Source organism: Brachypodium distachyon, chromosome 1, assembly GCF_000005505.3.
Source record: "Brachypodium distachyon strain Bd21 chromosome 1, Brachypodium_distachyon_v3.0, whole genome shotgun sequence".
Classification (NCBI taxonomy): Eukaryota; Viridiplantae; Streptophyta; class Magnoliopsida; order Poales; family Poaceae; genus Brachypodium; species Brachypodium distachyon.
Window position 1 is genome coordinate 10,655,638 of NC_016131.3, and position 21,485 is coordinate 10,677,122.

General features: G+C 48.7%; 3 protein-coding genes and 1 long non-coding RNA gene across 8 annotated transcripts; 3 read left to right on the plus strand and 1 right to left on the minus strand.

The window, feature by feature from the left end:
- Positions 1–5,183: 5,183 nt before the first annotated feature.
- On the plus strand, positions 5,184–6,375 carry LOC100836613 (glutathione S-transferase U24). The gene is made up of 2 exons (XM_003561889.2): positions 5,184–5,594; positions 5,715–6,375. The coding sequence occupies exons 1-2, from the start codon at positions 5,268–5,270 to the stop codon at positions 6,066–6,068; spliced, it is 681 nt and encodes a 226-aa protein (XP_003561937.1). The 5' UTR covers positions 5,184–5,267; the 3' UTR covers positions 6,069–6,375.
- Positions 6,376–8,173: 1,798 nt separating this feature from the next.
- LOC100826390 (serpin-Z1) lies at positions 8,174–9,505 on the plus strand. The gene is made up of 2 exons (XM_010231226.1): positions 8,174–8,545; positions 8,711–9,505. Exons 1-2 carry the CDS (start codon positions 8,174–8,176, stop codon positions 9,503–9,505), a joined length of 1,167 nt encoding a protein of 388 aa, XP_010229528.1.
- A 3,025-nt stretch (positions 9,506–12,530) lies between these two features.
- On the minus strand, positions 12,531–13,565 carry LOC106865903. The gene is made up of 2 exons (XR_001405493.2): positions 12,987–13,565; positions 12,531–12,913 (listed from the first exon to the last, which is right to left on the minus strand). It is a non-coding gene; the product is annotated as an uncharacterized LOC106865903 (long non-coding RNA).
- Positions 12,607–19,089, plus strand: LOC100840888 (ornithine aminotransferase, mitochondrial). Of its 5 annotated transcripts, none has more exons than XM_024457196.1 (10): positions 12,607–12,832; positions 15,325–15,433; positions 15,577–15,807; positions 16,594–16,753; positions 16,839–16,894; positions 17,526–17,678; positions 17,803–17,900; positions 18,139–18,219; positions 18,347–18,580; positions 18,695–19,089. In XM_024457196.1, the coding sequence occupies exons 2-10, from the start codon at positions 15,341–15,343 to the stop codon at positions 18,831–18,833; spliced, it is 1,245 nt and encodes a 414-aa protein (XP_024312964.1). In that variant the 5' UTR covers positions 12,607–12,832; positions 15,325–15,340; the 3' UTR covers positions 18,834–19,089. The 5 variants fall into 5 exon arrangements, with proteins under 5 accessions (XP_024312964.1, XP_010232140.1, XP_024312963.1 ...); XM_010233838.2 differs by lacking the exon at positions 12,607–12,832 and adding an exon at positions 13,708–13,828; XM_024457195.1 differs by lacking the exon at positions 12,607–12,832 and adding an exon at positions 13,790–13,824.
- Positions 19,090–21,485: the final 2,396 nt, after the last annotated feature.

A 21,485-nucleotide genomic window follows, 5' to 3' on the forward strand; every position in this document is an offset into this window, starting at 1 on the left:
TCATCAATTCAGAAACCTTCAGAGGAGGGTCATCATGGACAGCAACATAAGGCCGTAGTCTTTCATCTCTAGGCAGCCAATTATCTCGCCAAACATACGTAGACTGACCATTGCCAATGCGCCGGATCAGTCCCAATTTAAGCACATCCCTTCCTTCCACAATAGATCTCCAGATTTGTGAAGGGCGGTTGCCAAGAATAGCATTCATAAGACCATCTTGTGGGAAGTACACAGCATGAAGGACTCGAGCACTGAGCGTATCAGGACTTACCAGAACTCGCCACGCCTGCCGCTCAAGTAAGGACAGATTGAACAATTCGATATCCCGGAAGCCTAAACCTCCCATGTACTTTGGCATTGTCATCGTGTCCCAGGAAACCCAATGAGTTTTGCGCTTCCCTTGCTTGCTTCCCCACCAGAAACTTCGAATCATAGAATTTATCTTCAAGCATAATCCCCGGGGAAGTTTAAAGCATGCCATCGAGTAAGTAGGTACAGCTTGAGCTACAGATTTAATTAGCACCTCTTTTCCTCCTGCGGACAGAATTTGCTCCATCCATCCTTGCACCTTCCCCCACACCCGGTCCTTCAAATACTTAAAGGCACCATTCTTAGAGTTCCCCACATCAGTTGGCATGCCAAGATATTTTGAGTTCAGAGCTTCGATTGGCACATGAAGCGCCTCCATTATCTCTTTCCGAACAGACCCAGGGCATCCCTTGCTGAAGTGTATCGAGCACTTCTGGAGATTAACTCGTCGCCCCGATGCATTACAGTACATGTCAATTACTTCATTAAGCTCCATTGTGCCCTCCGTACTAGCCCTTGAAAAAGCAAGCCGTCGTCTGCAAATAAGAGATGATTGACCGAGGGTGCTGTGCGCCACACGGATGCCCGACAAATTTTCAGAATTCCCCCTGCTCCTTAACAGGCAAGACAGGCCTTCAGCCGCTAACAAAAACAAGTATGGTGAAATAGGGTCACCATGACGGATTCCCCTGCTAGGACGGAAAACCTCTGCTCGTTCTCCATTAAATAGTACCGAAAAGGACACCGAGGTCACAACCTTCATTACCGATGCAACCCATCGATCACTAAACCCAAGCTTCATCATTATAGCTCTCAAATAGACCCACTCCACACGATCATATGCCTTCATCATGTCCAGCTTGAGGACACAAAATTGGGACCCCTTGCTCTCTTCTTCTTCTTCATAAAATGAAGACATTCATATGCCGTAATGATATTATCCATGATCAAACGCCCAGGGACGAAAGCAGATTGTTCCTCCGAGATAATAGGGTGTATTCGTCTGTACCTTCGACACAATTTTAAGCACAACATTACACAAGCTAATAGGGCGAAACTGAGTGAGAGATGATGCACCTGGCACTTTAGGTATAAGAACTATAAGGGTCTGGTTCATATCATTGGGTTCTTCCAGTCCGTTCAAAACCGCAAGAACCGCCTTCGTCACCTCATCCCCACACAGGTCCCAGTGCCGTTGAAAAAAATGTGCCGGGAAGCCATCAGGCCCCGGAGCTTTTGTTGGAACATCTGGAAGAGGGCCGTCTTCACCTCGTCTTCCTTATACGAGCGGTCAAGACTTTCTCGCATAGGTCTAGTCACCTTGGCAGGAACACACACAACCACCTCCTCCATACCAGTAACTCCTTCGGACGAGTAAAGAGACTTATAAAAGCTCTCTGTGTGGGCCGACATAATCAGGAGATCTTCAGTAATTGATCCATCTGGTAAACTAAGGCGTTCAATTTTATTCTTCTTTCTCCGGCCGCTAGCTTTCTGATGGAAAAATCTAGTGTTGTTGTCTCCCTCGGCCAGCCACTGGACTCGTGAGCGTTGACGCCACATGATCTCTTCCCTCTGATTCCACTCAGTGAGTTTCTCAACAATAGCCCGTTCTTCATCTGTCGGGCCTACCCTAAGCGGCAGAGCCCGGAGTCTCTCAAGCTCCAAAAGAAGCTCTTTTGTCTTCTTGCGGACACTGCCAAACACCTCATCATTCCAGGTGGATAAAATTTTGGCAAACGTATGTAATTTGCTAGTTAATTCACGCAAAGAAAAACTCTTTCCCGACTCCTTCCACTTCTTGGAGACAAACGCCTCAAAACTCTCATGTGCCTCCCACATTTTTTCATAACGGAAAGCCCGTGATCTCCTCTCTCTGCTTCCCTACATCGGTTCCGCCGTCTTAAGAAGAATCGGGCAATGATCCGACCTTGCTGCCATGAGATGAAAAACAGCAGCAAAAGGAAACCGTGATCACCAGGAAGTTGATGCTAGGGCTCGATCAAGTCAGACCCGAGTGCAAGAACCTCCCCGAACACGTTTCTCAAAAGTCCACACATTTCCATTGAATCCCAAATCGCAAAGGCCACAAACATCCACTGCTTCATGGAACTTCTGTATCTGCGCCGAGTCCCTTTCACCAACACCATCATGCTAGTCCTGATGCAGAACTTCATTGAAATCTCCCATGCAGACCCACGGGAGTTCCGACTCACTCCTAAGAAACGGAGCAGCTCCCAGGTTTTGTGCCTTTCACGTAATGTAGCTTCCCCATAGATACACGTCAGCCTCCAAGGTTCCTCAGCACTCGATCTAACACTCATATCAATATGATACTGCGAGCAATGAACTAAATACATTCAAATATTATTGTTCCAGTACATGGCCATACCACCACTCTGACCACCAGTACTAACAGCAAAAGAATTATTGAAACCTAAGGTAGAAGAAAGATTTCTCGCCCTCGTGCTCGTCACTTGTGTTTCTTGCAGACATAACACCGAGGGGGCAAAACGGCGCACCAGCGTGCGCAACTCGCGAACTGTCGCGTCGTTGCCAATCCCGAGACAGTTCCAGCTCAGTATACTCATTGCACCCGGCGGTCCTCCGCCGTGTTGGCCGCCGATCCATCATAACTTGGTTGTGTCTTTAAGGGCGACCCAACCTGCTTAACCCTCTTGTGATCTTTAGGCTTCATATATTTCGGAGGCGGAGGCGGGACATCGTCATGATGATCCTCACGTTCCCCACCTTTATCAACTTCCATGATCACATCCCTATCATTGGACAGAGTCTGGCCATTCACATCCATGTCAAGTTTCTTCTGAGCAACAGGATGTAACTCCTCTCCACCTTTAGCATTGATAGTCTTTGCCGGGCTCGAGGCTGTATCTTTCAATTCTTCTTTGTTGCTAAGTTCAGCCTCCTGAGAAGACCTTTTCAGCGAAGCAGATTCCCTTCCATGGCCACCACCTCCACGATCTCCCCGTCGTCCAGAGAATGGAGCCCGTGCACTAAAGGAAAAGCTTGTCGCCTCCACCCGGCGCTTCGCCAACAACCACTTCCCGTACTGTTTTGCACTCTCCGGATGCAGCCCATCCCCACACTCATCAAAGCTATGGCCAAACAGTCCACACACATCACAAAAGAAACCCAATTTCTCATACTTGACATCGAGCAACAAGCGCTCTCCAGGGGTTCTCAAGGGTACCACCCGGATCACTGGTTCCCTCACGTCGATACTTGACCTGACACGGACATAATCCCCTTCATAATATTTCGGTGGATTCATATCCACACTGAGAACTTTACCTATCCTCCTGGCCAGTTGATCCACCACCGTCTGCTGGCGGTAGAGTTCAGGGATTGAGTGGATATGAGCCCACACAGCAACATGGGTCAACGGAATCTTGGACACATCTGATATTCCATCATAATCAGCTAGCACCACCTTGAATCCACGGAAGAGCCACGGCCCCGGTACATCACCTTCTTCCAATCACCAAGGCATGAGAACTTGACGATGAACAGATTGTCATTAACTTCCCTAATAACATGATTTTGAGTCAGAGACCAGATCGATCTCATCGTATCCTTGAAGGCCGTGACGCTGAAAGGTCGGGTGGTATGAACCCTAGCAAGCGCCGGCCAACGGACTTCCTTTTCCATCGCCTCCACATCTTCAACAGCGATCACCACATCGTCTAGCTCTCCCTCATGAAGCACCAAGTTTTCCAGTGCTCTCTCTAGGCCTTCGCCTCCACTCCCCGATGCCGAAGACGCCGCCGGTCCCGCCATGAACACAGGACAGAAAACTCGTCGAAACAGAAGTATAAATCGGAAACCCTAGACCTGCCGCTGCAGAAACCAAGGCCGGGTAGACTGACAAAGCAGTCCCCTTAATTAGCCCGAGTAACGGCAGAGACAGGATCCCAGAGGAAATCGGATCAGATAGCTATATGATACTCATCACCGGAAGCAAAGTTGCCGGAGGAGTCGTGAACCCTAGTCGCCTAAGAAGACGACGGGTAGGAGATACAACTGCTGAGAAGGGATCTTCCTCGACAATGAACTACATGGAGTGGATGTGATGATCATTGTTGATGTTGCGATGACAAACATGTTGTGGCCCAGTATAACTTGGGCTGGGCTGACGGAGGCGTGTTTCACTTCTTGGACATCAAACATTGTTGCTTTGTCCTGGTTGGCTGGTTCCCAAGACCCATCTCCCCCAAGGCCCAAGCCGGTCCAGATGGAAACTACGTCTTCATGTCAAGGTTCTCCCAAGTGGCCATATCTTCGGGGGTATCTTTGGCAAATTCTTCACGTGGACGACTGAGGATCCTTGTTGCACGACGCGCCGAGACAGAATTGCTGCCTTTGACATCGTAGTGTATTGACATGTCAAAATAAACAATTAATCCTTGGCAATTACCAAATCTAATTCGTTGTATGTACGTAGCGGACTGTCTAGGTTAGGCATACTAGATTGAGCTTACCTCCGATCCATCGGCTAGCTGCAGGAACAAGATCAGAAAGAACATAGCTAATCCCAAAGCGCATGCATGTGCATATACAACGAGCTTAAGGCCATCTCGAACAACACACCGAGAAAACCAAAGTTCTCTCGTCTCTGGGTCCAGATCTAAAAACCTTACATATATAAATAAAGTTTCAACGACGTAAACAAATCCAGATCGATGATACCGATATGCACATAGTGATGTTAATTCCTAACTGGCACCGAATAATTAACGGGGAACAAGGGTAGACGTCTCTTACGAGGAACGTACCGTTCGTAGGAGATGAGCAAATCAATCATATCCCTATATATATGCCATTCAGCTGACCCCTCCTACATATACGCACACAGCCACCCATTGAAGAAAACACAGCTTAACCGTAACCACATCCTAGTTAATTAACCAGCTGATCAGTAGAAGCTTTCAAGGGAGGCAATGGAGGGAGGCAAGGGAGTGGTGCTGCTCAACTGCTTCGTGAGCCCGTTCGGGAACCGCGTCCGCATCGCGCTGGCGAAGAAGGGCGTGGAGTACGAGGAGACCGCGGAGAACATGGCCGCCAAGAGCCCGCTGCTGCTTTCCTCCAACCCCGTCCACGGCAAGGTCCCCGTGCTCCTCGTCGCGGGGAAGCCGCCCGTCTGCGAGTCCCTCGTCATCCTCGAATTCATCGACGAGGCCTTCGCCGATGCCGGCGAGCAGCTCCTCCCGGCCAACCCCTGCGCCCGCGCCCATGACCGCTTCTGGGCCGCCTATGTCGATGCAAAGGTCGATTTAAGCCTTTTGCTTAAAAATCAGACAACTTAGATATATCAACACGCATACATATAGTCGATCATATATTCTTACATGAGAATTGGCCATGTGCATGCGTGTTCTTGGCTGCAGATGCCGGAGTGCGCGGGGAAGGTGTGGAAGTCACCCAAGGGCGCGGCGGCGGTTGAGGAGGGGAAGAAGGAGATGGTGGCAGTGATGAAGACGCTGGAAGGGGAGCTTGGCGAGAAGGCCTACTTCGGTGGGGAGGCGCTCGGGTACGTGGACGTGGCGCTGGTGACGTTCGCGCCGTGGTTCCTGACTTACGAGCGGCTCGCCGGGTTCTCCGTAGAGGAGGAGTGCCCCGTGCTGTCGGCGTGGGCGGCCAGGTGCGCCGCGGAGAACGAGTGCGTGGCCAAGTCGCTGCCGGACGCCGAGGCCGTGTTCCAGTTCGTCTGTGGCATGAGGAAGCATTTCGGCCTCGAATAAGCTCTCGGCAACATATGTGTCTCACCAGTACGATCGGTGCAATAAGCTAAGCTAGCTAGCAGGCAACCCGCGCACGCATCGTCGTGCGTGCAAGTGGCCGGTCGATTTGCAGCTAGGTTTGATTACTTTTGGTTGGATGTCATGTTTCATTCGTCTGCGTTGTTCAATTGTGCTTTCGTGCGTGCATAATATATCATCGGTTACCAGTTTCTGAATCAACCGTACGTACTCTTATTGAGAAGTTGTGCGTATTGTAAACTGCATAGAACAATTATACGGAGTAATAAAGCTTGCTTATGTGGTATCATCGTTTGATTCTGAATTGTATGTTTGCTCATGTTATTTGTTCGAGTGACAATCCAAAGGCGAGGTGTAAGTTTTCTTCATTTTCTGACCGACGAAACAGGGATTGAACAAGAGCAGATGATCATCATTGATGGTGCATGCCCCTAAGAGCATCTCTAGCACATCCCGCATATGACCATCCGCATCCGCGTATGCTGTTTTGGCCTTTTGGGGCCAAAAAATATCCCGAGTAGATACCGTAAAACGGGCCGGACCGAAAACTGTGTTTCGGTTTACACGAAAAGAACTGCGAACGGAGGCATATATGGTGACTCATGGGTCGTATTCGGTATCAACCCCTCACATTCTGCTGTCCTCCTCTGCCGTGAAAACCCTCCTCCACCGCGAAAATACAGCTTCCTTCCCCAACTCCAGCGAGCAATTGCCGCGACCGTCCTCCGGCGAGCAACCCAATGGTGCACTCGTGCTCCTCGCTCCGCTGCTCGTCGCGACGGCTGTACTATGTCCCCGCGCGGGCGGGGAAAGCCTAGTGGCAGCCGCAGTTGCGGCTAAGCTGATGACGACGAGGCGGCGAGACGTCGGCCGTTCCATCAGGGCATGGCGACGCGGTGCCCACAAATGGGAGAAGCACCGCCACCTCAGCCGCGACCGGAAGAAGCCGCGTTGGCGGCGGCGGGGAGTTCGATCGTCACTCGCGGCGCACGCACGCTGCGGTGGGAGGAGGCCGAGTCCTCTCGCGGGGCTGTACGCCGCCGCGCGTTCTCGCTGGAAACCCTAGAGGAGGAGGAGCAGGAGCTGGATGAGGACCCGACGTATGTGACGGCGGTGGCCGCCGACGAGGAGGATGCCCGCCGCCGGCAAGAGGAGGCAGAGGACCCGGATATCCTCCGTGGCATTGAGGAATCCAAGAAGGCGCCGGCGCCGGAGAGGGAGCTCTGATGATGAGTAGGCGGCGAGGAGAAGAAGGAGCCGGCGGCGACCTAGGAGCACATTTTGTTTTTGTTAATTGCTCCGCCTTTAATCATGTAGTTTTTTTGTGTAGTTGATGAACTCTACTTCTAATAGTTGATGGTTGATGAACTCAGTTCGCGTGAAGTTTTTTTTTCAAAAATTTCAGTTTTGAATTCGGTAGAGCTGAATATGTGGATTCAGTTCAACCGAACTCGTGTTGTTCGAATCACTGTTATGGGTATCTGCTACAGATGCTCTAAAAAGACAACGAATGTTAAGCAGCCTAACGTGTACTCTTTTCATTCTAACTAGCATAAATATCCAATATAGATTTTTCTCGCAGTTTCAGCGAAATAAAATTTGATTATATTTCCTTTTTAATCTTCAGGTGTGGCGTTCGCAAAAAAAAAATCTTCGGGTTTGGTTTTTTCTCGGTCGTCTTGTTTATAAATAAAATGTCTCAAATCTCAGTTGATGTATCAGAATCGTTGGTTGGATTAAGACATAAGGTTATCCTTACTCTCTCATCTCTCATGTGTTATCGTTGGATTAAAATCCCACGGTCAAGTACGTCAACCAACAGACGACTTCTCAATAGCATAACCGTTAATATTTTTATTGGTTCCTGTTCTTGAATCAGCAATCACAGACTCCCGGTTATATATACGTGTATTTGTAATTTTGTATCCGAATGTTTAATTTAATTTTATATTCTCGTACTACATAGCTTAGCCACGAAGGAATATATCATACCATTTATGAATCATTAATGGCCAGGAAACTTCTCGATGAATACGAAGTCCAGCAACTCTGTACAGCGGCAGCACCATTCCACGGGCATGGAGGGCATGGATGGCGCCGTCAGGGACCTGGCCGCCCTCACCACGCGGCTCCTCCTCCACCTCGGAAGCGACAAAACTAACATGGCCATCTCACCGTTGTCCTTCCACTCTGTGCTCGTCCTTCTCGCTGCTGGTGCCACGGGCGACACCTTTGCTCAGATCGTCTCCTTCCTGGGCTCCTCTGGTGACACAGCGCATGCTTCCCTCGCCTCTCAGGTAGCCTCTGGTATTTTCGCCGGCGAGAACAGCGCGGGGCCCGAAGTCCGGTGCGCTGTAGGCGTTTGGGTGGACTCATCATTCCAGCTTAGGCCCGAGTTTGCAAAGAAGGTCGCCGTTCAGTACAAGGCCGGGGCGCGAGCCATGCCCTTCCAAGATAAGGTAATCATCCATCCACTTGTTAATTATATTCAGGAACATCTTCTCTTGTACTACTGTTGCTGTGTAATTTCTGTTTGGTCCGGTGTTTCTTTACGCGTGAAAAACTTGAAGGATCACATATCTGCCCTTCTCTGCTTTGCATTCTTTGTTGTGCTCCAAATTAAGGCTGACGAGGCCACAGTTGAGATCAACCGCTGGTTCGAGGACAAGACGGGCGGCTTCATCCGAGACCTCATTCCGCACGGCCACCTCGACAGTGACACAATCCTTGTCGTCGGCAATGCACTCTACCTGAGAGGCACATGGCTGGACCTCTTCGACCGCGATGACACCATGGACGGCGACTTCTTCTTGCCTGACAAGAGCAGGCGTGCCGCTGTGCGAGTGCCATTCATGACGAGCAGAAACCGCCAGCTTATCAGCTGCCATCCCGGCTTCAAAGTCCTGCAGCTGCCCTACGAGGGCGGCGGCAACCGCAGGTTCAGCATGCACATTTATCTCCCCAACGAGCGTGATGGCTCAGGGGCCTTGGTCCGTGAGCTCAGCTCCGACACGGCCGGGTTCCTTGACCGTGGCGTCCCTGCACGGCCGGTCGAGGTGGGAGACTTCAGGATCCCCAAGTTCAAGGTGTCGTTCAAGACAGAGGCGTCGAAACTTCTGCGGGATATGAGGCTGGAACGGCCGTTCCGGCCCTCGTATGACTTCGCGGAGATGGTTGACTGCTCGGAACCTCTTGTGGTGGGGAGCGTGCTCCATGAGTGTGTTGTTGAGGTCAACGAGGATGGAACCATGGCCGCTGCAGCCACCGAAGCTGATATGATTGCGGGCTTCTCCATCGAGGGGGAGGAGCATGTTGAAGTTGTCGACTTCGTGGCGGATCACCCATTCTTGTTCCTCGTCAGGGAGGACAAGAGTGGCATAGTGCTTTTTGCAGGGCAAGTGGTCAATCCTCTGCTCTAGTAGTGGATCAGTACATTGGCAGAAGACATAGGTCAGCCCAATTTTATCATTTAGTCCATACATTTTGGCTCATTTGTAAAGCCGGGAGAGAGGGAAAACAAGACTTTGTCTCGACAAATAGTAGTCCTCAAGTTCCATTGTAGCTTGTCCTTTCCAAAAATAATAATTCCATTATAGTTTGATTACGAACCCTTGAGCCAGACGCATGCCATGTTATTTCTATTAGCTAAATACCCGTGCGTTGTTACGGATGAAACAATTAAACAGCTCGTTTGATTACATATATGATTAAAGAAATGCTGTTATATGTTAGTTGCATTTGCTAGTAATTTATCTCAATTTTGATGGAAAACATCATCACTATTTTAATTATTTAATGAATTTAACTCTTCGTATTATAATAAGTGACAAGTGATAATTTCTCTTACGGTGGAAAAGAGGTAGGAAGGGACCGACCACCGCCACCCATGACCTCCTTTATAAGAGTAAAGAAATCCAAGATTTACATGGTGTTTCTTTGACAAGACAGTTGTTTCCACTTCTACATATATTACCTTTTAAGACCCACAGTTGTACACGGGTGGATCCAAAACTTTGAATTGTGTACACGGTTGAGAAAAGCAAACCTTGTGCCTAGTGTTCAAACATGTGCCATGATGAAATCCGTTAGAAAATTTCAAGTGTGTGTGATGTCTTGCACACGGTAACCGAAGAATATCCACGCCTATTTGATTCCATCGATCCATAATTGTCCCTTCTATGTTCTGAACTACAATATCCACAACAATTCAAATTCCTATTGTTCTTGTGTTATCGAGTGAATTCGAGTACTTATTTGATTAGAGAGCAATTTTGAAACTAAATTAAACATAATTGGAGCGAACTATCCAGCTACGTCGCACCAGAGCCTTAGCGTGTGGCACCCTCCCCGCGAGCGCGCGCGGTACGTGCGCGTGCTGCCGCGCGGCCAGCAGCAGGCCTCCCCCCAGTGCGGCCCAGCTGGCTTCCTCCCCAGCGCAGCCCAGCAGCCAACCTGGCCCAGTGTCAACCGATCAACTCTCCGTGCACGTGCGCAAGCACAGCGCTGATCGCGGTGGCCAGGTGCAGCCGCTCGTCAAGAAAGCAGGTTGTTTGAGCATTTTTGTACTGGTTGATTTCCCAGATTCAGAAAATTTGTAGCTTAAATCATGTGTCCAATTCACAACCTGTCCTCGCTCATTAGATTTGTACCGACGAGTGCTTCAAAACTTAGTCCAGCATTATGTTTCAATAAAAAAAATCGATCTCTTTTGTTATCAAGCCATAATGCAAAAGTCACCATCCTATTTGCATGCTTACCGGATTAATTGTTTTCACTTATCGGGTTAATTGTTTCTACTTACCAGGTTAACTGCGTGTCCTTACCAAGTTAACGTTGCCAACTTATCAGATTGATCGTGTGTCTTTACCAGGTTAACGGTGACAACTTACCAGGTTCACTGTCTGTGTTTACCAGGTTCACTGTGCTAATTTACCCGGTTATTTGTGTCTACTTATCAGGTTAACTATTATTGAAAAATACTTACCAGGTTAGCCTTCCTATTTACTGAGTTAATTGTTCCTCCTAGTGTTCATAATACCGGGTAAATTGTGCCAACTTACTAGGTAAACAAAATGGCCAAATAAACTAGTGATTCTAGTAGTGTGAAAAATAACAACATGTATATGGCAACTACATGAGAAGAATGGAACAAATGACATGACACAACAAAACGATGTCGAGTCGCCCCGCATCCTGCTCCGCCGCCGCTGTCACCGCTTTGGCAAGATCGCACACCCTACTCCGACACCGCCGCAAAGACCTGTTGTTGTTCCGCGGGGATCAAAGTCGACAAGGGCCTCGTCCCGATCATGGGCTCCAATGATGATTCCTGGTGCCAGGTCCTCGACGGGATGGCCTCGCAACAGGCCGCGTACTACTAGCAGGGCGCCCGATTCGCCAGGTCGGAGCTCACCATCAAGGAAATTGCGTTGCCGTATCCGCGCTTGGCGCCGCTATCCTGATAGGCCGCGCCCTGCACCGCCGCTATCCTGCCTCGCCGCCGCATCCTATTCTAGCCCTGCACCCTGCCCCGTCGGGCCACCGCACCCTTGCACCGCCGCCGCAGCCTGCTCCGGCCCTGCGGCCTTCCCAGTAGAGCCGCCATGGCCCTGCATCGCCCCTGTCGCGCCCCTGCATCCTACTCTGGCCCCGCGCCCTGCCGCACCCCTGTAGCCTGCGCCCTGCCCCGTTGGGCCGCCGTGCCCCTGAACCGCTGCTGCCGCGCCTAGTCCGCCGCCTGTGTGCTCGGAATTGGGGAGGAGAACTAGAGAAGAGCAGTCGGTGGAGAAAAACGAGAGATAGAGAAGGAGAGCAGTTCGGGAGACTGAAGCGTACGTGAGGATCGGGAGGATCGCACGGCCAGACAGACGCCGTATGGTAAGACTAGGATGGACACGTTCCCCAGTTAAATTATTCATGCTTACTTACCCGGTTATCCGTACCTATTTACCGGATTAAATGTGGTCCTTACCGGACTAGTTACCCGATTATATGTCCTGCTTACCGTGTTAACTTTGACTATTTACCTGATTATTCATGCCTACTTACCGGGTTACCTGTGCCTATTTACCGGATTAAACGTGGTCCTTACGGCTACTTACCGGATTACATGTCTTGCTTATTGGGTTAATTATGCCTACTCACCGGATTATTCATGCATGTTTACCGAGTTACATGTGCCTATTTACCGGATTGAAATGTGGTTCCTACGGCTACTTCCTGGATTACATGAAATTCTTACCGGTCTAACCGTGTCTACTTACCGAATTATTCATGCTTGTTTACCGAGTTAACCGTGTGACATTTATCAGATTATCTACTTCTACTCACCGGGTAAACTATTTGTATTTACCGGGTTAACTGTTCCGACATACCGTGTAAATTGTGCCAACTAATCAGATAGAAAACATGGCAAATATCGTCAAATAAATTGGTGATTACGAGTATCGCAATCAACATGGAGATGGCAACTAAGTATTAAGCAGATAAAGATCCATGGACACGTAACACGGACCGCATGAAAAAAACAAAACAAACAACACGACATAACAAAACGATATCGAGACGAGATATCGAGTCAGCCCGCGTCCTATCCGGCGCCACCGCTATCACCGCCCATGAGCCACTTGTTCCCGTAGAAGCGGTGCGCGTCCAGCTTATTGAACCACCGAAGCCTGCAGCTCTTCCTTGCTGGCCCACACAAAGATCCATGGACGCGTAGCTAAGTATCAACCTTGTAATTGTTGGTATGATTCCTCTCTGGTTGCATTGTATCTCTCATCACTGAGAATGTAACCCTTATTGCCGATCAATAGAGAGACATTTTGCTGTAAAAAAAAAAACTAGAGCTGTTTAAGACTTGCAGGTGAAAATGCACAAACTGCTTGCGTGCGCACGTACTGGATCTCTCGTCCAGCTTCTCAGCGATGAGGTTCCAGTTCAGGGGCTCGTAGAGGGCGACAAACTCGCAGAGCTTGGCATCTTCGGCGGGCCGCCGGTGGCCGCGAGCACCCAGCTGCCTGGAGGACTGCCCGGCTGCCCACTGCTGCAGCTCGCTCCCTGATCCCGCGGTGGTGTGTGTCGTCCATGGTGGTCGGGCAGGCGGTGAGCACGCGCCCGCCGCCCCTGCTTCCCCGGCACCAACGCGTGCCTTTCCGACGCCGCGCTCCATTTTGCGCCGCCGCCATGCTTCCTCGACACCAACGCTCGCTTGCTCCGCCGCCGCAGCTGCCGTGCTCTCCTACGGTGCCGCCTCCCTGCTCCCTTTTGCGCTGCCGCGCCCTGCCGTCGCGCAGCAATCTCCGGCACCACCGCCCTGCCGTTCCCCAACCATCGGAAGGAGCCTAGCCAGAGGATGAGGTGCGAGAGAAAAAATCGCAGGATGAGATAGAGATCGACAGAAGGGGAATCACGAACTCGCTGCAAGTCGAACGCCTGTGCACGAATCACAAAGCGCGCCGTACGGAGAGACTAATCTGGGCACGTTCCCCCGTTAGATTGTCCGAACATAATTATACAAACCAATCGTGCTTCTCCGATTTGCGGCACCCCTGACATCTACGGCACGCTTGGTCACCGATGAGTTGCGCCAGACGACTCGTCAAAGATCAGATTTCTTTGGATAATTTACCATATGGGCGGTGACGACTTCTCTTCCCCCTCGCGCATTTCCGCTTCTTCTTGAGTTTCTCTCCCATCACTTCAGCTTCGAGGAGTCAATGTTTCCCTGCCAAGTTTAGTAAGTACGTATTATTTGTCATACTATAAAATTGGTTTTTGTTTACATTGTTATTTTGACAAACCAATATCTTCTTGTCATCCGTCGACCCTGCTTGGCCCACGGCACGCCGCTACCGGGGTAAAACCGTATCAGAGATTGTTGGGATGGATAGCGTCACTGCGTCAGCTGGGGATGACTCGCGGCGGCGCGGTCGACGTCGTACTAAGATACTACCAGTAACTCGTGAAAGCCACAGTCGCCACGACGATGAGCATCGGGACGGCGCAGTGACGTCCGGGAAAAGAGATCTCACACGCCCTCTTTCGTTCGTGTTCTCCTCTTCCTCCTCCTTCCGTAACGAAAACGGCGGTACTGGCGTAGGGATTATTCTTACTGACGCAGATCGACTCCCGCGCGGACGGATAACTCCATTCCGCTCCGCTCCAACGAAACGCCGTGAGCAACATCAATTCCGCATCCCAACGCAGGAAGCCACCGCGGACCCCAAAAGGAGCTTTGGACGGACGGAGCCTGGGCGCGGGGTGGAGAAGAGTGGCGTGCCTCGTACGTACGGTCGCGTCCTGAAGCGAGCGACTGACGCGCCAGCGCGGAGGGGAAGGGCGGAGATGGCGGCGGCGGTAGCACGGCGGGGTGCGGCGCTGGCTCTGGCTCTGGCGCGGAGGGGGATGTGCTCCGCCACGGCGCCCGCGGCGGAGCACGCGGCGGCGACGCTGTCGTCGGAGGATCTCATACGGATGGAGCGCGACTGCAGCGCGCACAAGTATGGTGATTGCTTTCCCGATCCCCTCTTGTCTCCCCTCGCACACAGTGTGCTTGCGTTTGCGTGAGCGCCTCCACGGTGAATTCCGTCCCTCAGTGGCATCATTTCTCGGATCGCACGCGTAGTGAGCCTTGGCTATTTTGGGTTTTGTTCTCGTGCTGTCAGGGTGGGATTGTTTTTGCGGGTTCGATTAACCCCCTTTTATTATTTGCTACTTCTAGTGCTTACAAATGGGGTGATTAGCTCATCAAACTGATCTCGCGGAAACGTATTTGAACAAACCATCGCACGTGTCTACTGACACTACTGTGGAGGAAATTCGCATATGTCCAACCATATTTGAACATATTACTAATGACTACTGTGGACACAGACTCCAATTTCTGTATATCGAAATACTGACAGTGATTGAACGATATCAACATTTCTGTATATTGAAGTACAGGCTTCATTTCTGTATATCTAAGTACTGCGTACTCAATTACTCCAATTCTGCACACTGAAGTATTTGGACTGAATTCCCATTTAATTCGATAAGTCGAAGGAATAGCTTGCTGTTGCATTTGGTTGGAATAGATGCATTTCCTAGGACTTGCTTTGTTTGATTGGTGGGAAATCTGGAGGTTCTCACTTCTCAGACTTTACTTGAAACTGCGTGCTTCCAATTTTGATGATGCAGTTACCCAAAACTTAGTCTGAAACTCTTTCTTGTGCTCCAAACATTTTACTGCTTGCAGCTACCACCCTATTCCCATGGTGTTTTCGAAAGGAGAAGGTTCACATATATTGGACCCTGAAGGCAACAAATATATTGATTTTCTCTCTGCTTACTCTGCAGTCAATCAGGTTATTCCTCTGCAGTTAGACACTATCACTGAATGCTATTTGGTCTTCGCAGATCAGAAGGCACAACTCATTAGTTGTTGCACATTCTTTGATACAGTTTATTCGTATATGTGCATACATGATGTAGATTCAATTCTTTGTAGGGCCATTGCCATCCAAAAGTCCTAAAAGCTCTGATAGAACAAGCAGAAAGGCTTACACTTAGTTCCAGAGCTTTCTACAATGACAAGTTTCCAGTCTTTGCGGAGTATTTGACAAGCATGTTTGGGTATGATATGATGTTGCCAATGAACACTGGAGCAGAAGGAGTGGAAACAGCTATTAAATTAGCAAGGAAATGGGGTTACGAGAAGAAAAACATACCAAAGGACGAGGTATGACTTCATGAAAGTTTACGTGTTCCGTTTTAATCCTATTAGATTCTTTTTTCCGTATTGGGTTGCACTTTTGCTTCAATGGATATCTGACCTAAAAATGCTAAGATGCTTAGCTTTAAAGTCAGATTTGACTAGCATATCCTGTGTTCCCTGGATAACCTATTAACTCTCAAATCTAACTTGCAAGTAGATACATTGTTAATTGTAGAACACGTAGGATAAAATATGAGAGAAAAATAATTGGATAACAGATTTTTCCTAACTTTCATATGATTCAAGAGTCTTCTTATCACAAGTTACAACTTTATTTTTCACAGCATCTTTAATATAATCATACTTGTGATAATTGGAGATATACCCTACTTCTATATGATTTACCATACAGGGTAATAGACTAATCACAAGAAAAATATATTCTTCACAGCATCTTTAAAAATAAGTGCATTATTGCAACCCCGAGCTAAGCCTATGTGTTGGTGATTGGAGATATACCTTGCTTTATTATAGTCGTTTTGCTCTCGGTTATATTTTATTGCTCATTGTATTTGCATATCATGAAAACAAATTCAAACAGCATATCATTGCATTAAATAAATGAGAACTAAATTTAATGGAAAAAAAACTGCAAAGCATGCTGTACCCTACTTATTTTAAGTGTTTGATTGCTCCTTCATACAGCTGTCGGAAAATTACCATATTTCATGTCTGGACAGCAGTGGTAAATATCTTGAGTAGCTGGAGATTCATGCTTACTTGCTATTGTCAAATATTTGTCTTTTGCAGGCTTTGATTGTCTCTTGTTGTGGATGTTTCCATGGTCGGACTTTGGGTGTCATCTCTATGAGCTGTGATAATGATGCAACTCGTGGTTTTGGTCCTTTAGTTCCTGGCCATCTTAAAGTTGATTTTGGAGACATTGATGGGTTGGAGAAAATCTTCAAAGGTACTCAATCCATTGAGCTTTGTTAACTATATGCCACTGTGATTAGTGTGTGTAAGCATGTTAACAAACACGATTTTTGGTTCAGAGCATGGAGATCGGATATGTGGTTTTTTGTTTGAGCCGATCCAAGGAGAAGCTGGGGTATGGATCTTTAAGTTACTGGTCTTTTCTTTTAGGATTCTGGATCTCATCCATTGGTAGTTATTTCCTATATAGGAACAAACTAATTTCATCCTACTTGGCATTGTATGGTTGTACTGTTTCAATATCTAAGTGAATTCAAGAATTTAATTGACCGGAAGGCATGTCAGCTACATGTGCACTTTCCTATAGGTATACATCTAAGAATTCAACAAGCAAAGGTGATAGGCTTCAGTACATTTTCCAGCTTAATTATCAAGAGTCACTAGATGTGGTAGTAGTAAAACGATCAGCAGTAGAATAATTACTTGCAAGAAGGAAAACATTGAATTGCAAGTGATCAGATTCTAGCACCCTGTCATATCTCACTAACATGTATATCTGGATATTTGAAGTCATTTTCCTGCAGGTAATTTGATAAGTTCATTTAAGAAACAAGAAATGAAAATAAGTAGTTAGTATCTTCACCGACTAAAGTGCTAAATAGACAGGACAATTTTTACTTTTCACTGCAAAAATATGTGGCTTTTATGGTGCATGTATCCAGTTTTACTGTTATGATGATTGTTTGATGTCCTGAGGATCCCAACTTGGCAACTACATCCTTTTGTGTTCTTTTAACTTTTTGTAGGTCATAATCCCACCAGATGGCTATTTGAAGGCTGTTAGGGACTTGTGTTCTAGGCACAACATTCTGATGATTGATGACGAGATCCAAACAGGCATAGCTCGCACTGGCAAAATGTTGGCATGTGATTGGGAAGACGTACGGCCTGATGTGGTGGTAAGTATTTCTTCTGGTAGTCTCTGTTGATGTCATCTTCTCACTTCGTAAGTGCCCCGGTGTTGAGGTTTCATTTTACTTAGGATGATAAATGCAGTTTTGACATAGTATTTGAACTCTCCAGATTCTAGGCAAGGCACTTGGTGCTGGAGTAGTTCCGGTCAGTGCAGTTCTTGCGGATAAGGATATCATGCTGTGTATCAAACCTGGAGAACATGGAAGGTGTGAATCAGTGTTAATATTTTGTTTCCTTCTCTTGGTTCGTTCCGAAGTGAAGTAAAATGCAGGCTGATTCAGTTTTGTTTTAACTGAGTAAATGTCCTCATGCTGTCATCTAGTTTCCCCACTATAATTAAGAAATTTACGCTCTCTAAGTGCAGCCCGTCAGAATATGTTTTTTTTTGTGTGTATGTCTTGGTCCTGAAATTAGCCTTATACAGTTATACTTGATCAATGGCAGTACATTTGGTGGAAACCCATTGGCAAGTGCGGTGGCAATTGCGTCGCTGAAAGCTGTCAAAGATGAAGGTCTTGTTGAAAGGTACATTTATTCATTACAAGAAACTCCAGTACTTACTAGATTTCCTCTTCTTGAATTTGCGAGATCATCTGCTATTTTAAGACGCAATTCTATGGTCATTTCTTCTTCTGACCATTTTTTGCTGCAGAGCTGCAAAATTAGGTCAGGAGTTCAGAGATCAGTTACAAAAGGTTCAGCAGAATTTTCCTCATATTATTAGGGAAATACGTGGGAGAGGTTTGCTTAATGCAGTAGACCTAAGCAACAAAGCTCTATCCCCTGTTTCTGCATATGATATTTGCATCAAGCTGAAGGACAGAGGCATCCTAGCAAAGCCCACACATGACACCATAATTCGATTAGCCCCTCCCCTTTCAATCAGGTATGACCCCTCCACCATCATACCACATTCTCCCATTATTCACAAGTCTGCATGTACTGGCTCTTATTATCACTATTGTTTGCTTGCTAATCTAAAAAACCTATTGTTTTTTAGTCACGAGGAGCTTGCAGAAGCATCAAAGGCGCTCAGTGATGTGCTCGAGCATGACTTGCCACAGATGCAGAAGCAGATCAAGAAGCCAGAATCAGAGGCAAAAATACCAGTCTGTGATAGATGTGGCCGGGATTTGTAAGGGTTTCTAATACATCTGAGCAGAAATGAGGCAGACACAGTTGTAGTGGCGCTGATTTTCCCACAATAACAGAACAGGGAGTTCTCACTGTATTATGCCACGCCTTGCAAATAAATGGATTACATTCGCCATTAATCTGTCCATCAATTTGCTTCACGCTCAGCAGTGAGGCACTGAGCAATGGAATAAATGCATAATACTGTTAGCAAAGTAGAAATGTATAATACTGTTATGGTACTTAAAGTTTTATTTCATATATTGGTGCTTTGTTTCGTTATTTCCTGAAGTGAGAGTAGCGAGGTTGGTCCCGGCTGGAAGGTGGCCTGGAAATTTCCTGGTCCTGCCCCTGTTGCCCTTGAATCAGCAGCTCTGTTTCTTGAACAAATACTGGCCTGCAAGAGTATTACGGCCTTGCACTGGTAATATTCTGCCAATCTTGCGTTGTCTCTCAACGGTCATCTCTGACCACTTCCTGCTTCTCTTGGACTGTTCGCCGCAACCTAAGGGTCGCCGGCACTTCCAATTTGAAAGATTCTGGGTCCGAGTTGAGGGATTCACGGAGGTGGTTGATGGGGCTTGGACCTCCCATGGCGGTGACTCGGACCCTTTCCGCCGCTTGGTGGCCGAGCAACAAACATGTTGGTTGTGTCAAAAGCCAACTATTGGTCGCTCGGGAGATTATCTTCCGTTTGGATATTGCGATGGGAACCCGTCGTCTCACGTTGTTGGAGCGGACGTTGCGTTCCCGGCTTAAGCTTGCCTACTTAGGTTTGGCTTCGCTTGAACGCACCATGGCTCGCCAGCGGGCTAAGATCGCTTGGTTGAGGGAGGGCGATGCCAATTCTGCATTCTTCCACCAACATGCATCCTACCGGAAAAGGCGGGGTACCATTCACAGCCTGAAGGTTGGTGACGCTATCCTCTCGGATCATGGTGAGATGGCTGCGGCCTACGACCATTTCACCGCCTTGCTGGGGAGCTTTGAGGACCGTCAGCTCTCGCTCGACCTGGATTTCCTTGGCGCGAACCAGGCCGACTTGACGGAACTCGATGCCCCATTCTCGGAGGAGGAGATCTGGCAGGTGGTGAAACACATGCCCCCAGGCAAGGCACCAGGTCTTGACGCGCTTTACGGCTGAGTTTTTCCAGGCATGTTGGGCTACCGTTAAGACGGACGTGATGGATGCGTTCCGCAAGCTCCATTCGTTGTGTGGGCGCGGCTTTCAGGGTTTGAACCAAGCATTGTTGGTTTTGATCCCTAAAAAACCTGACGCTGCAACCTTGAGGGAATTTCGGCCAATCAGCCTGATTCACTTCTTCGCCAAGTTGGTGGCGAATGTCCTTGCCTCTCGGTTGTCCCCAAGGTTGGGTTCCTTGGTGGGGGAGAACCAATGTGCCTTCATTAGGAAGAGATGCATCCACGACAACTTTATGCTGGTTCAACAGACGGCACACTACCTACACCGACTTCATGAGCCACGTGCCATGTTGAAGTTGGACATTGCTCACGTTTTCGACTCGGTTTCTTGGGCCCTCTTGTTTGCGGTGCTTCAGCACACGGGGTTTGGACCTAGATTTTGCGAGTGGATTGCCATCCTTCTGTCCACGGCCAGCACTCAAGTCTTGCTAAACGGGGAGCCGGGTCCGCCAATCTAGCATCGGAAGGGATTGCACCAAGGAGATCCGTTGTCACCCATGTTGTTCGTGTTGGTGATTGACACGCTCAACCAGCTCTTCTCCAAGGCCGCCGAATTTGGTATCCTTCGGCCATTGGCATCCCGCCACCTGTCGACTGGGGTGTCGCTTTATGTTGATGACGTGGTCATTTTCTGCCATCTTGACCGCTCTGAGTTGCTTGCGGTCCGCCACATCCTCGCCCTCTTTTGGCAGACGTCGGGTTTGAGGACTAATTTTGCCAAATGTTTCAATTCCCCTATCGGTTGCTTTGATGCGGTGGCTTTGGAGGCGGCAAACACGATGGGTTGCCCCTCGCCCCTTTCCCGGTTAAATACCTCGGGATTCCCTTGGCAATCCGGAAGCCCTCCCCTGAGGCCTTTGCCCCCTTGGTGGACAAGATTGCCGATCGCCTTCCAACCTGGAAGGCGGGGATGATGACTAAAGTAGGACGCTCGACGCTCGTCAAGGCAGTCTTGTCCGCCATTCCCCTGCATCAGCTGATGGTGCTGGGCCTCTACCGGAAAATGAAAATCTAGGTGGAAAAGATCATGCGTGGTTTTCTCTGGTCGAGTCGAGCGGACGCTAGGGGCGGTCACTGCCACGTCAACTGGGCCAGGTGTTGCCAGCCTTTGTGCTACGGCGGGTTGGGTATCCATGACCTTGCCAAAATGGCTGTCAGCCTTCGCACCCGCTGGATTTGGCGCATGAGGATTGACCCCCAACGCCCTTGGCGTGGGCTTGATATGCAGTTTTCCCACACTGAGCGGAGCATTTTCTTTGCCTCGACCAGAATGACGGTCGGCAATGGTTCCTCCACGCTTTTTTGGGAAGACAGGTGGGTTGATGGCCGGGCCATATCGGAGATTGCCCCGGACCTTCACCAGCTCATCTCAAAGCGCACTCGCAAGTCCCGCATGGTCAGGGAGGCCCTCGCCGATCGACGCTTGGATCCGCGACATCCGCGGGGCTCTTGGG

What these genes read in the sequence shown, in the direction of transcription:
- LOC100836613 (XM_003561889.2), top strand. Translation starts at nt 5,268, where the DNA reads ATGGAGGGAGGCAAGGGAGTGGTGCTGCTCAACTGCTTCGTGAGCCCG. An exon ending in CCGCCTATGTCGATGCAAAG is followed by an intron (nt 5,595 to 5,714) that starts GTCGATTTAAGC and finishes TCTTGGCTGCAG; the next exon opens with ATGCCGGAGTGCGCGGGGAA.
- LOC100826390 (XM_010231226.1), top strand. Translation starts at nt 8,174, where the DNA reads ATGGATGGCGCCGTCAGGGACCTGGCCGCCCTCACCACGCGGCTCCTC. An exon ending in CCATGCCCTTCCAAGATAAG is followed by an intron (nt 8,546 to 8,710) that starts GTAATCATCCAT and finishes CTCCAAATTAAG; the next exon opens with GCTGACGAGGCCACAGTTGA.
- LOC100840888 (XM_024457194.1), top strand. Translation starts at nt 13,971, where the DNA reads ATGGATAGCGTCACTGCGTCAGCTGGGGATGACTCGCGGCGGCGCGGT. An exon ending in ACGTACGGCCTGATGTGGTG is followed by an intron (nt 17,679 to 17,802) that starts GTAAGTATTTCT and finishes TGAACTCTCCAG; the next exon opens with ATTCTAGGCAAGGCACTTGG. An exon ending in GATGAAGGTCTTGTTGAAAG is followed by an intron (nt 18,220 to 18,346) that starts GTACATTTATTC and finishes TTTTTGCTGCAG; the next exon opens with AGCTGCAAAATTAGGTCAGG.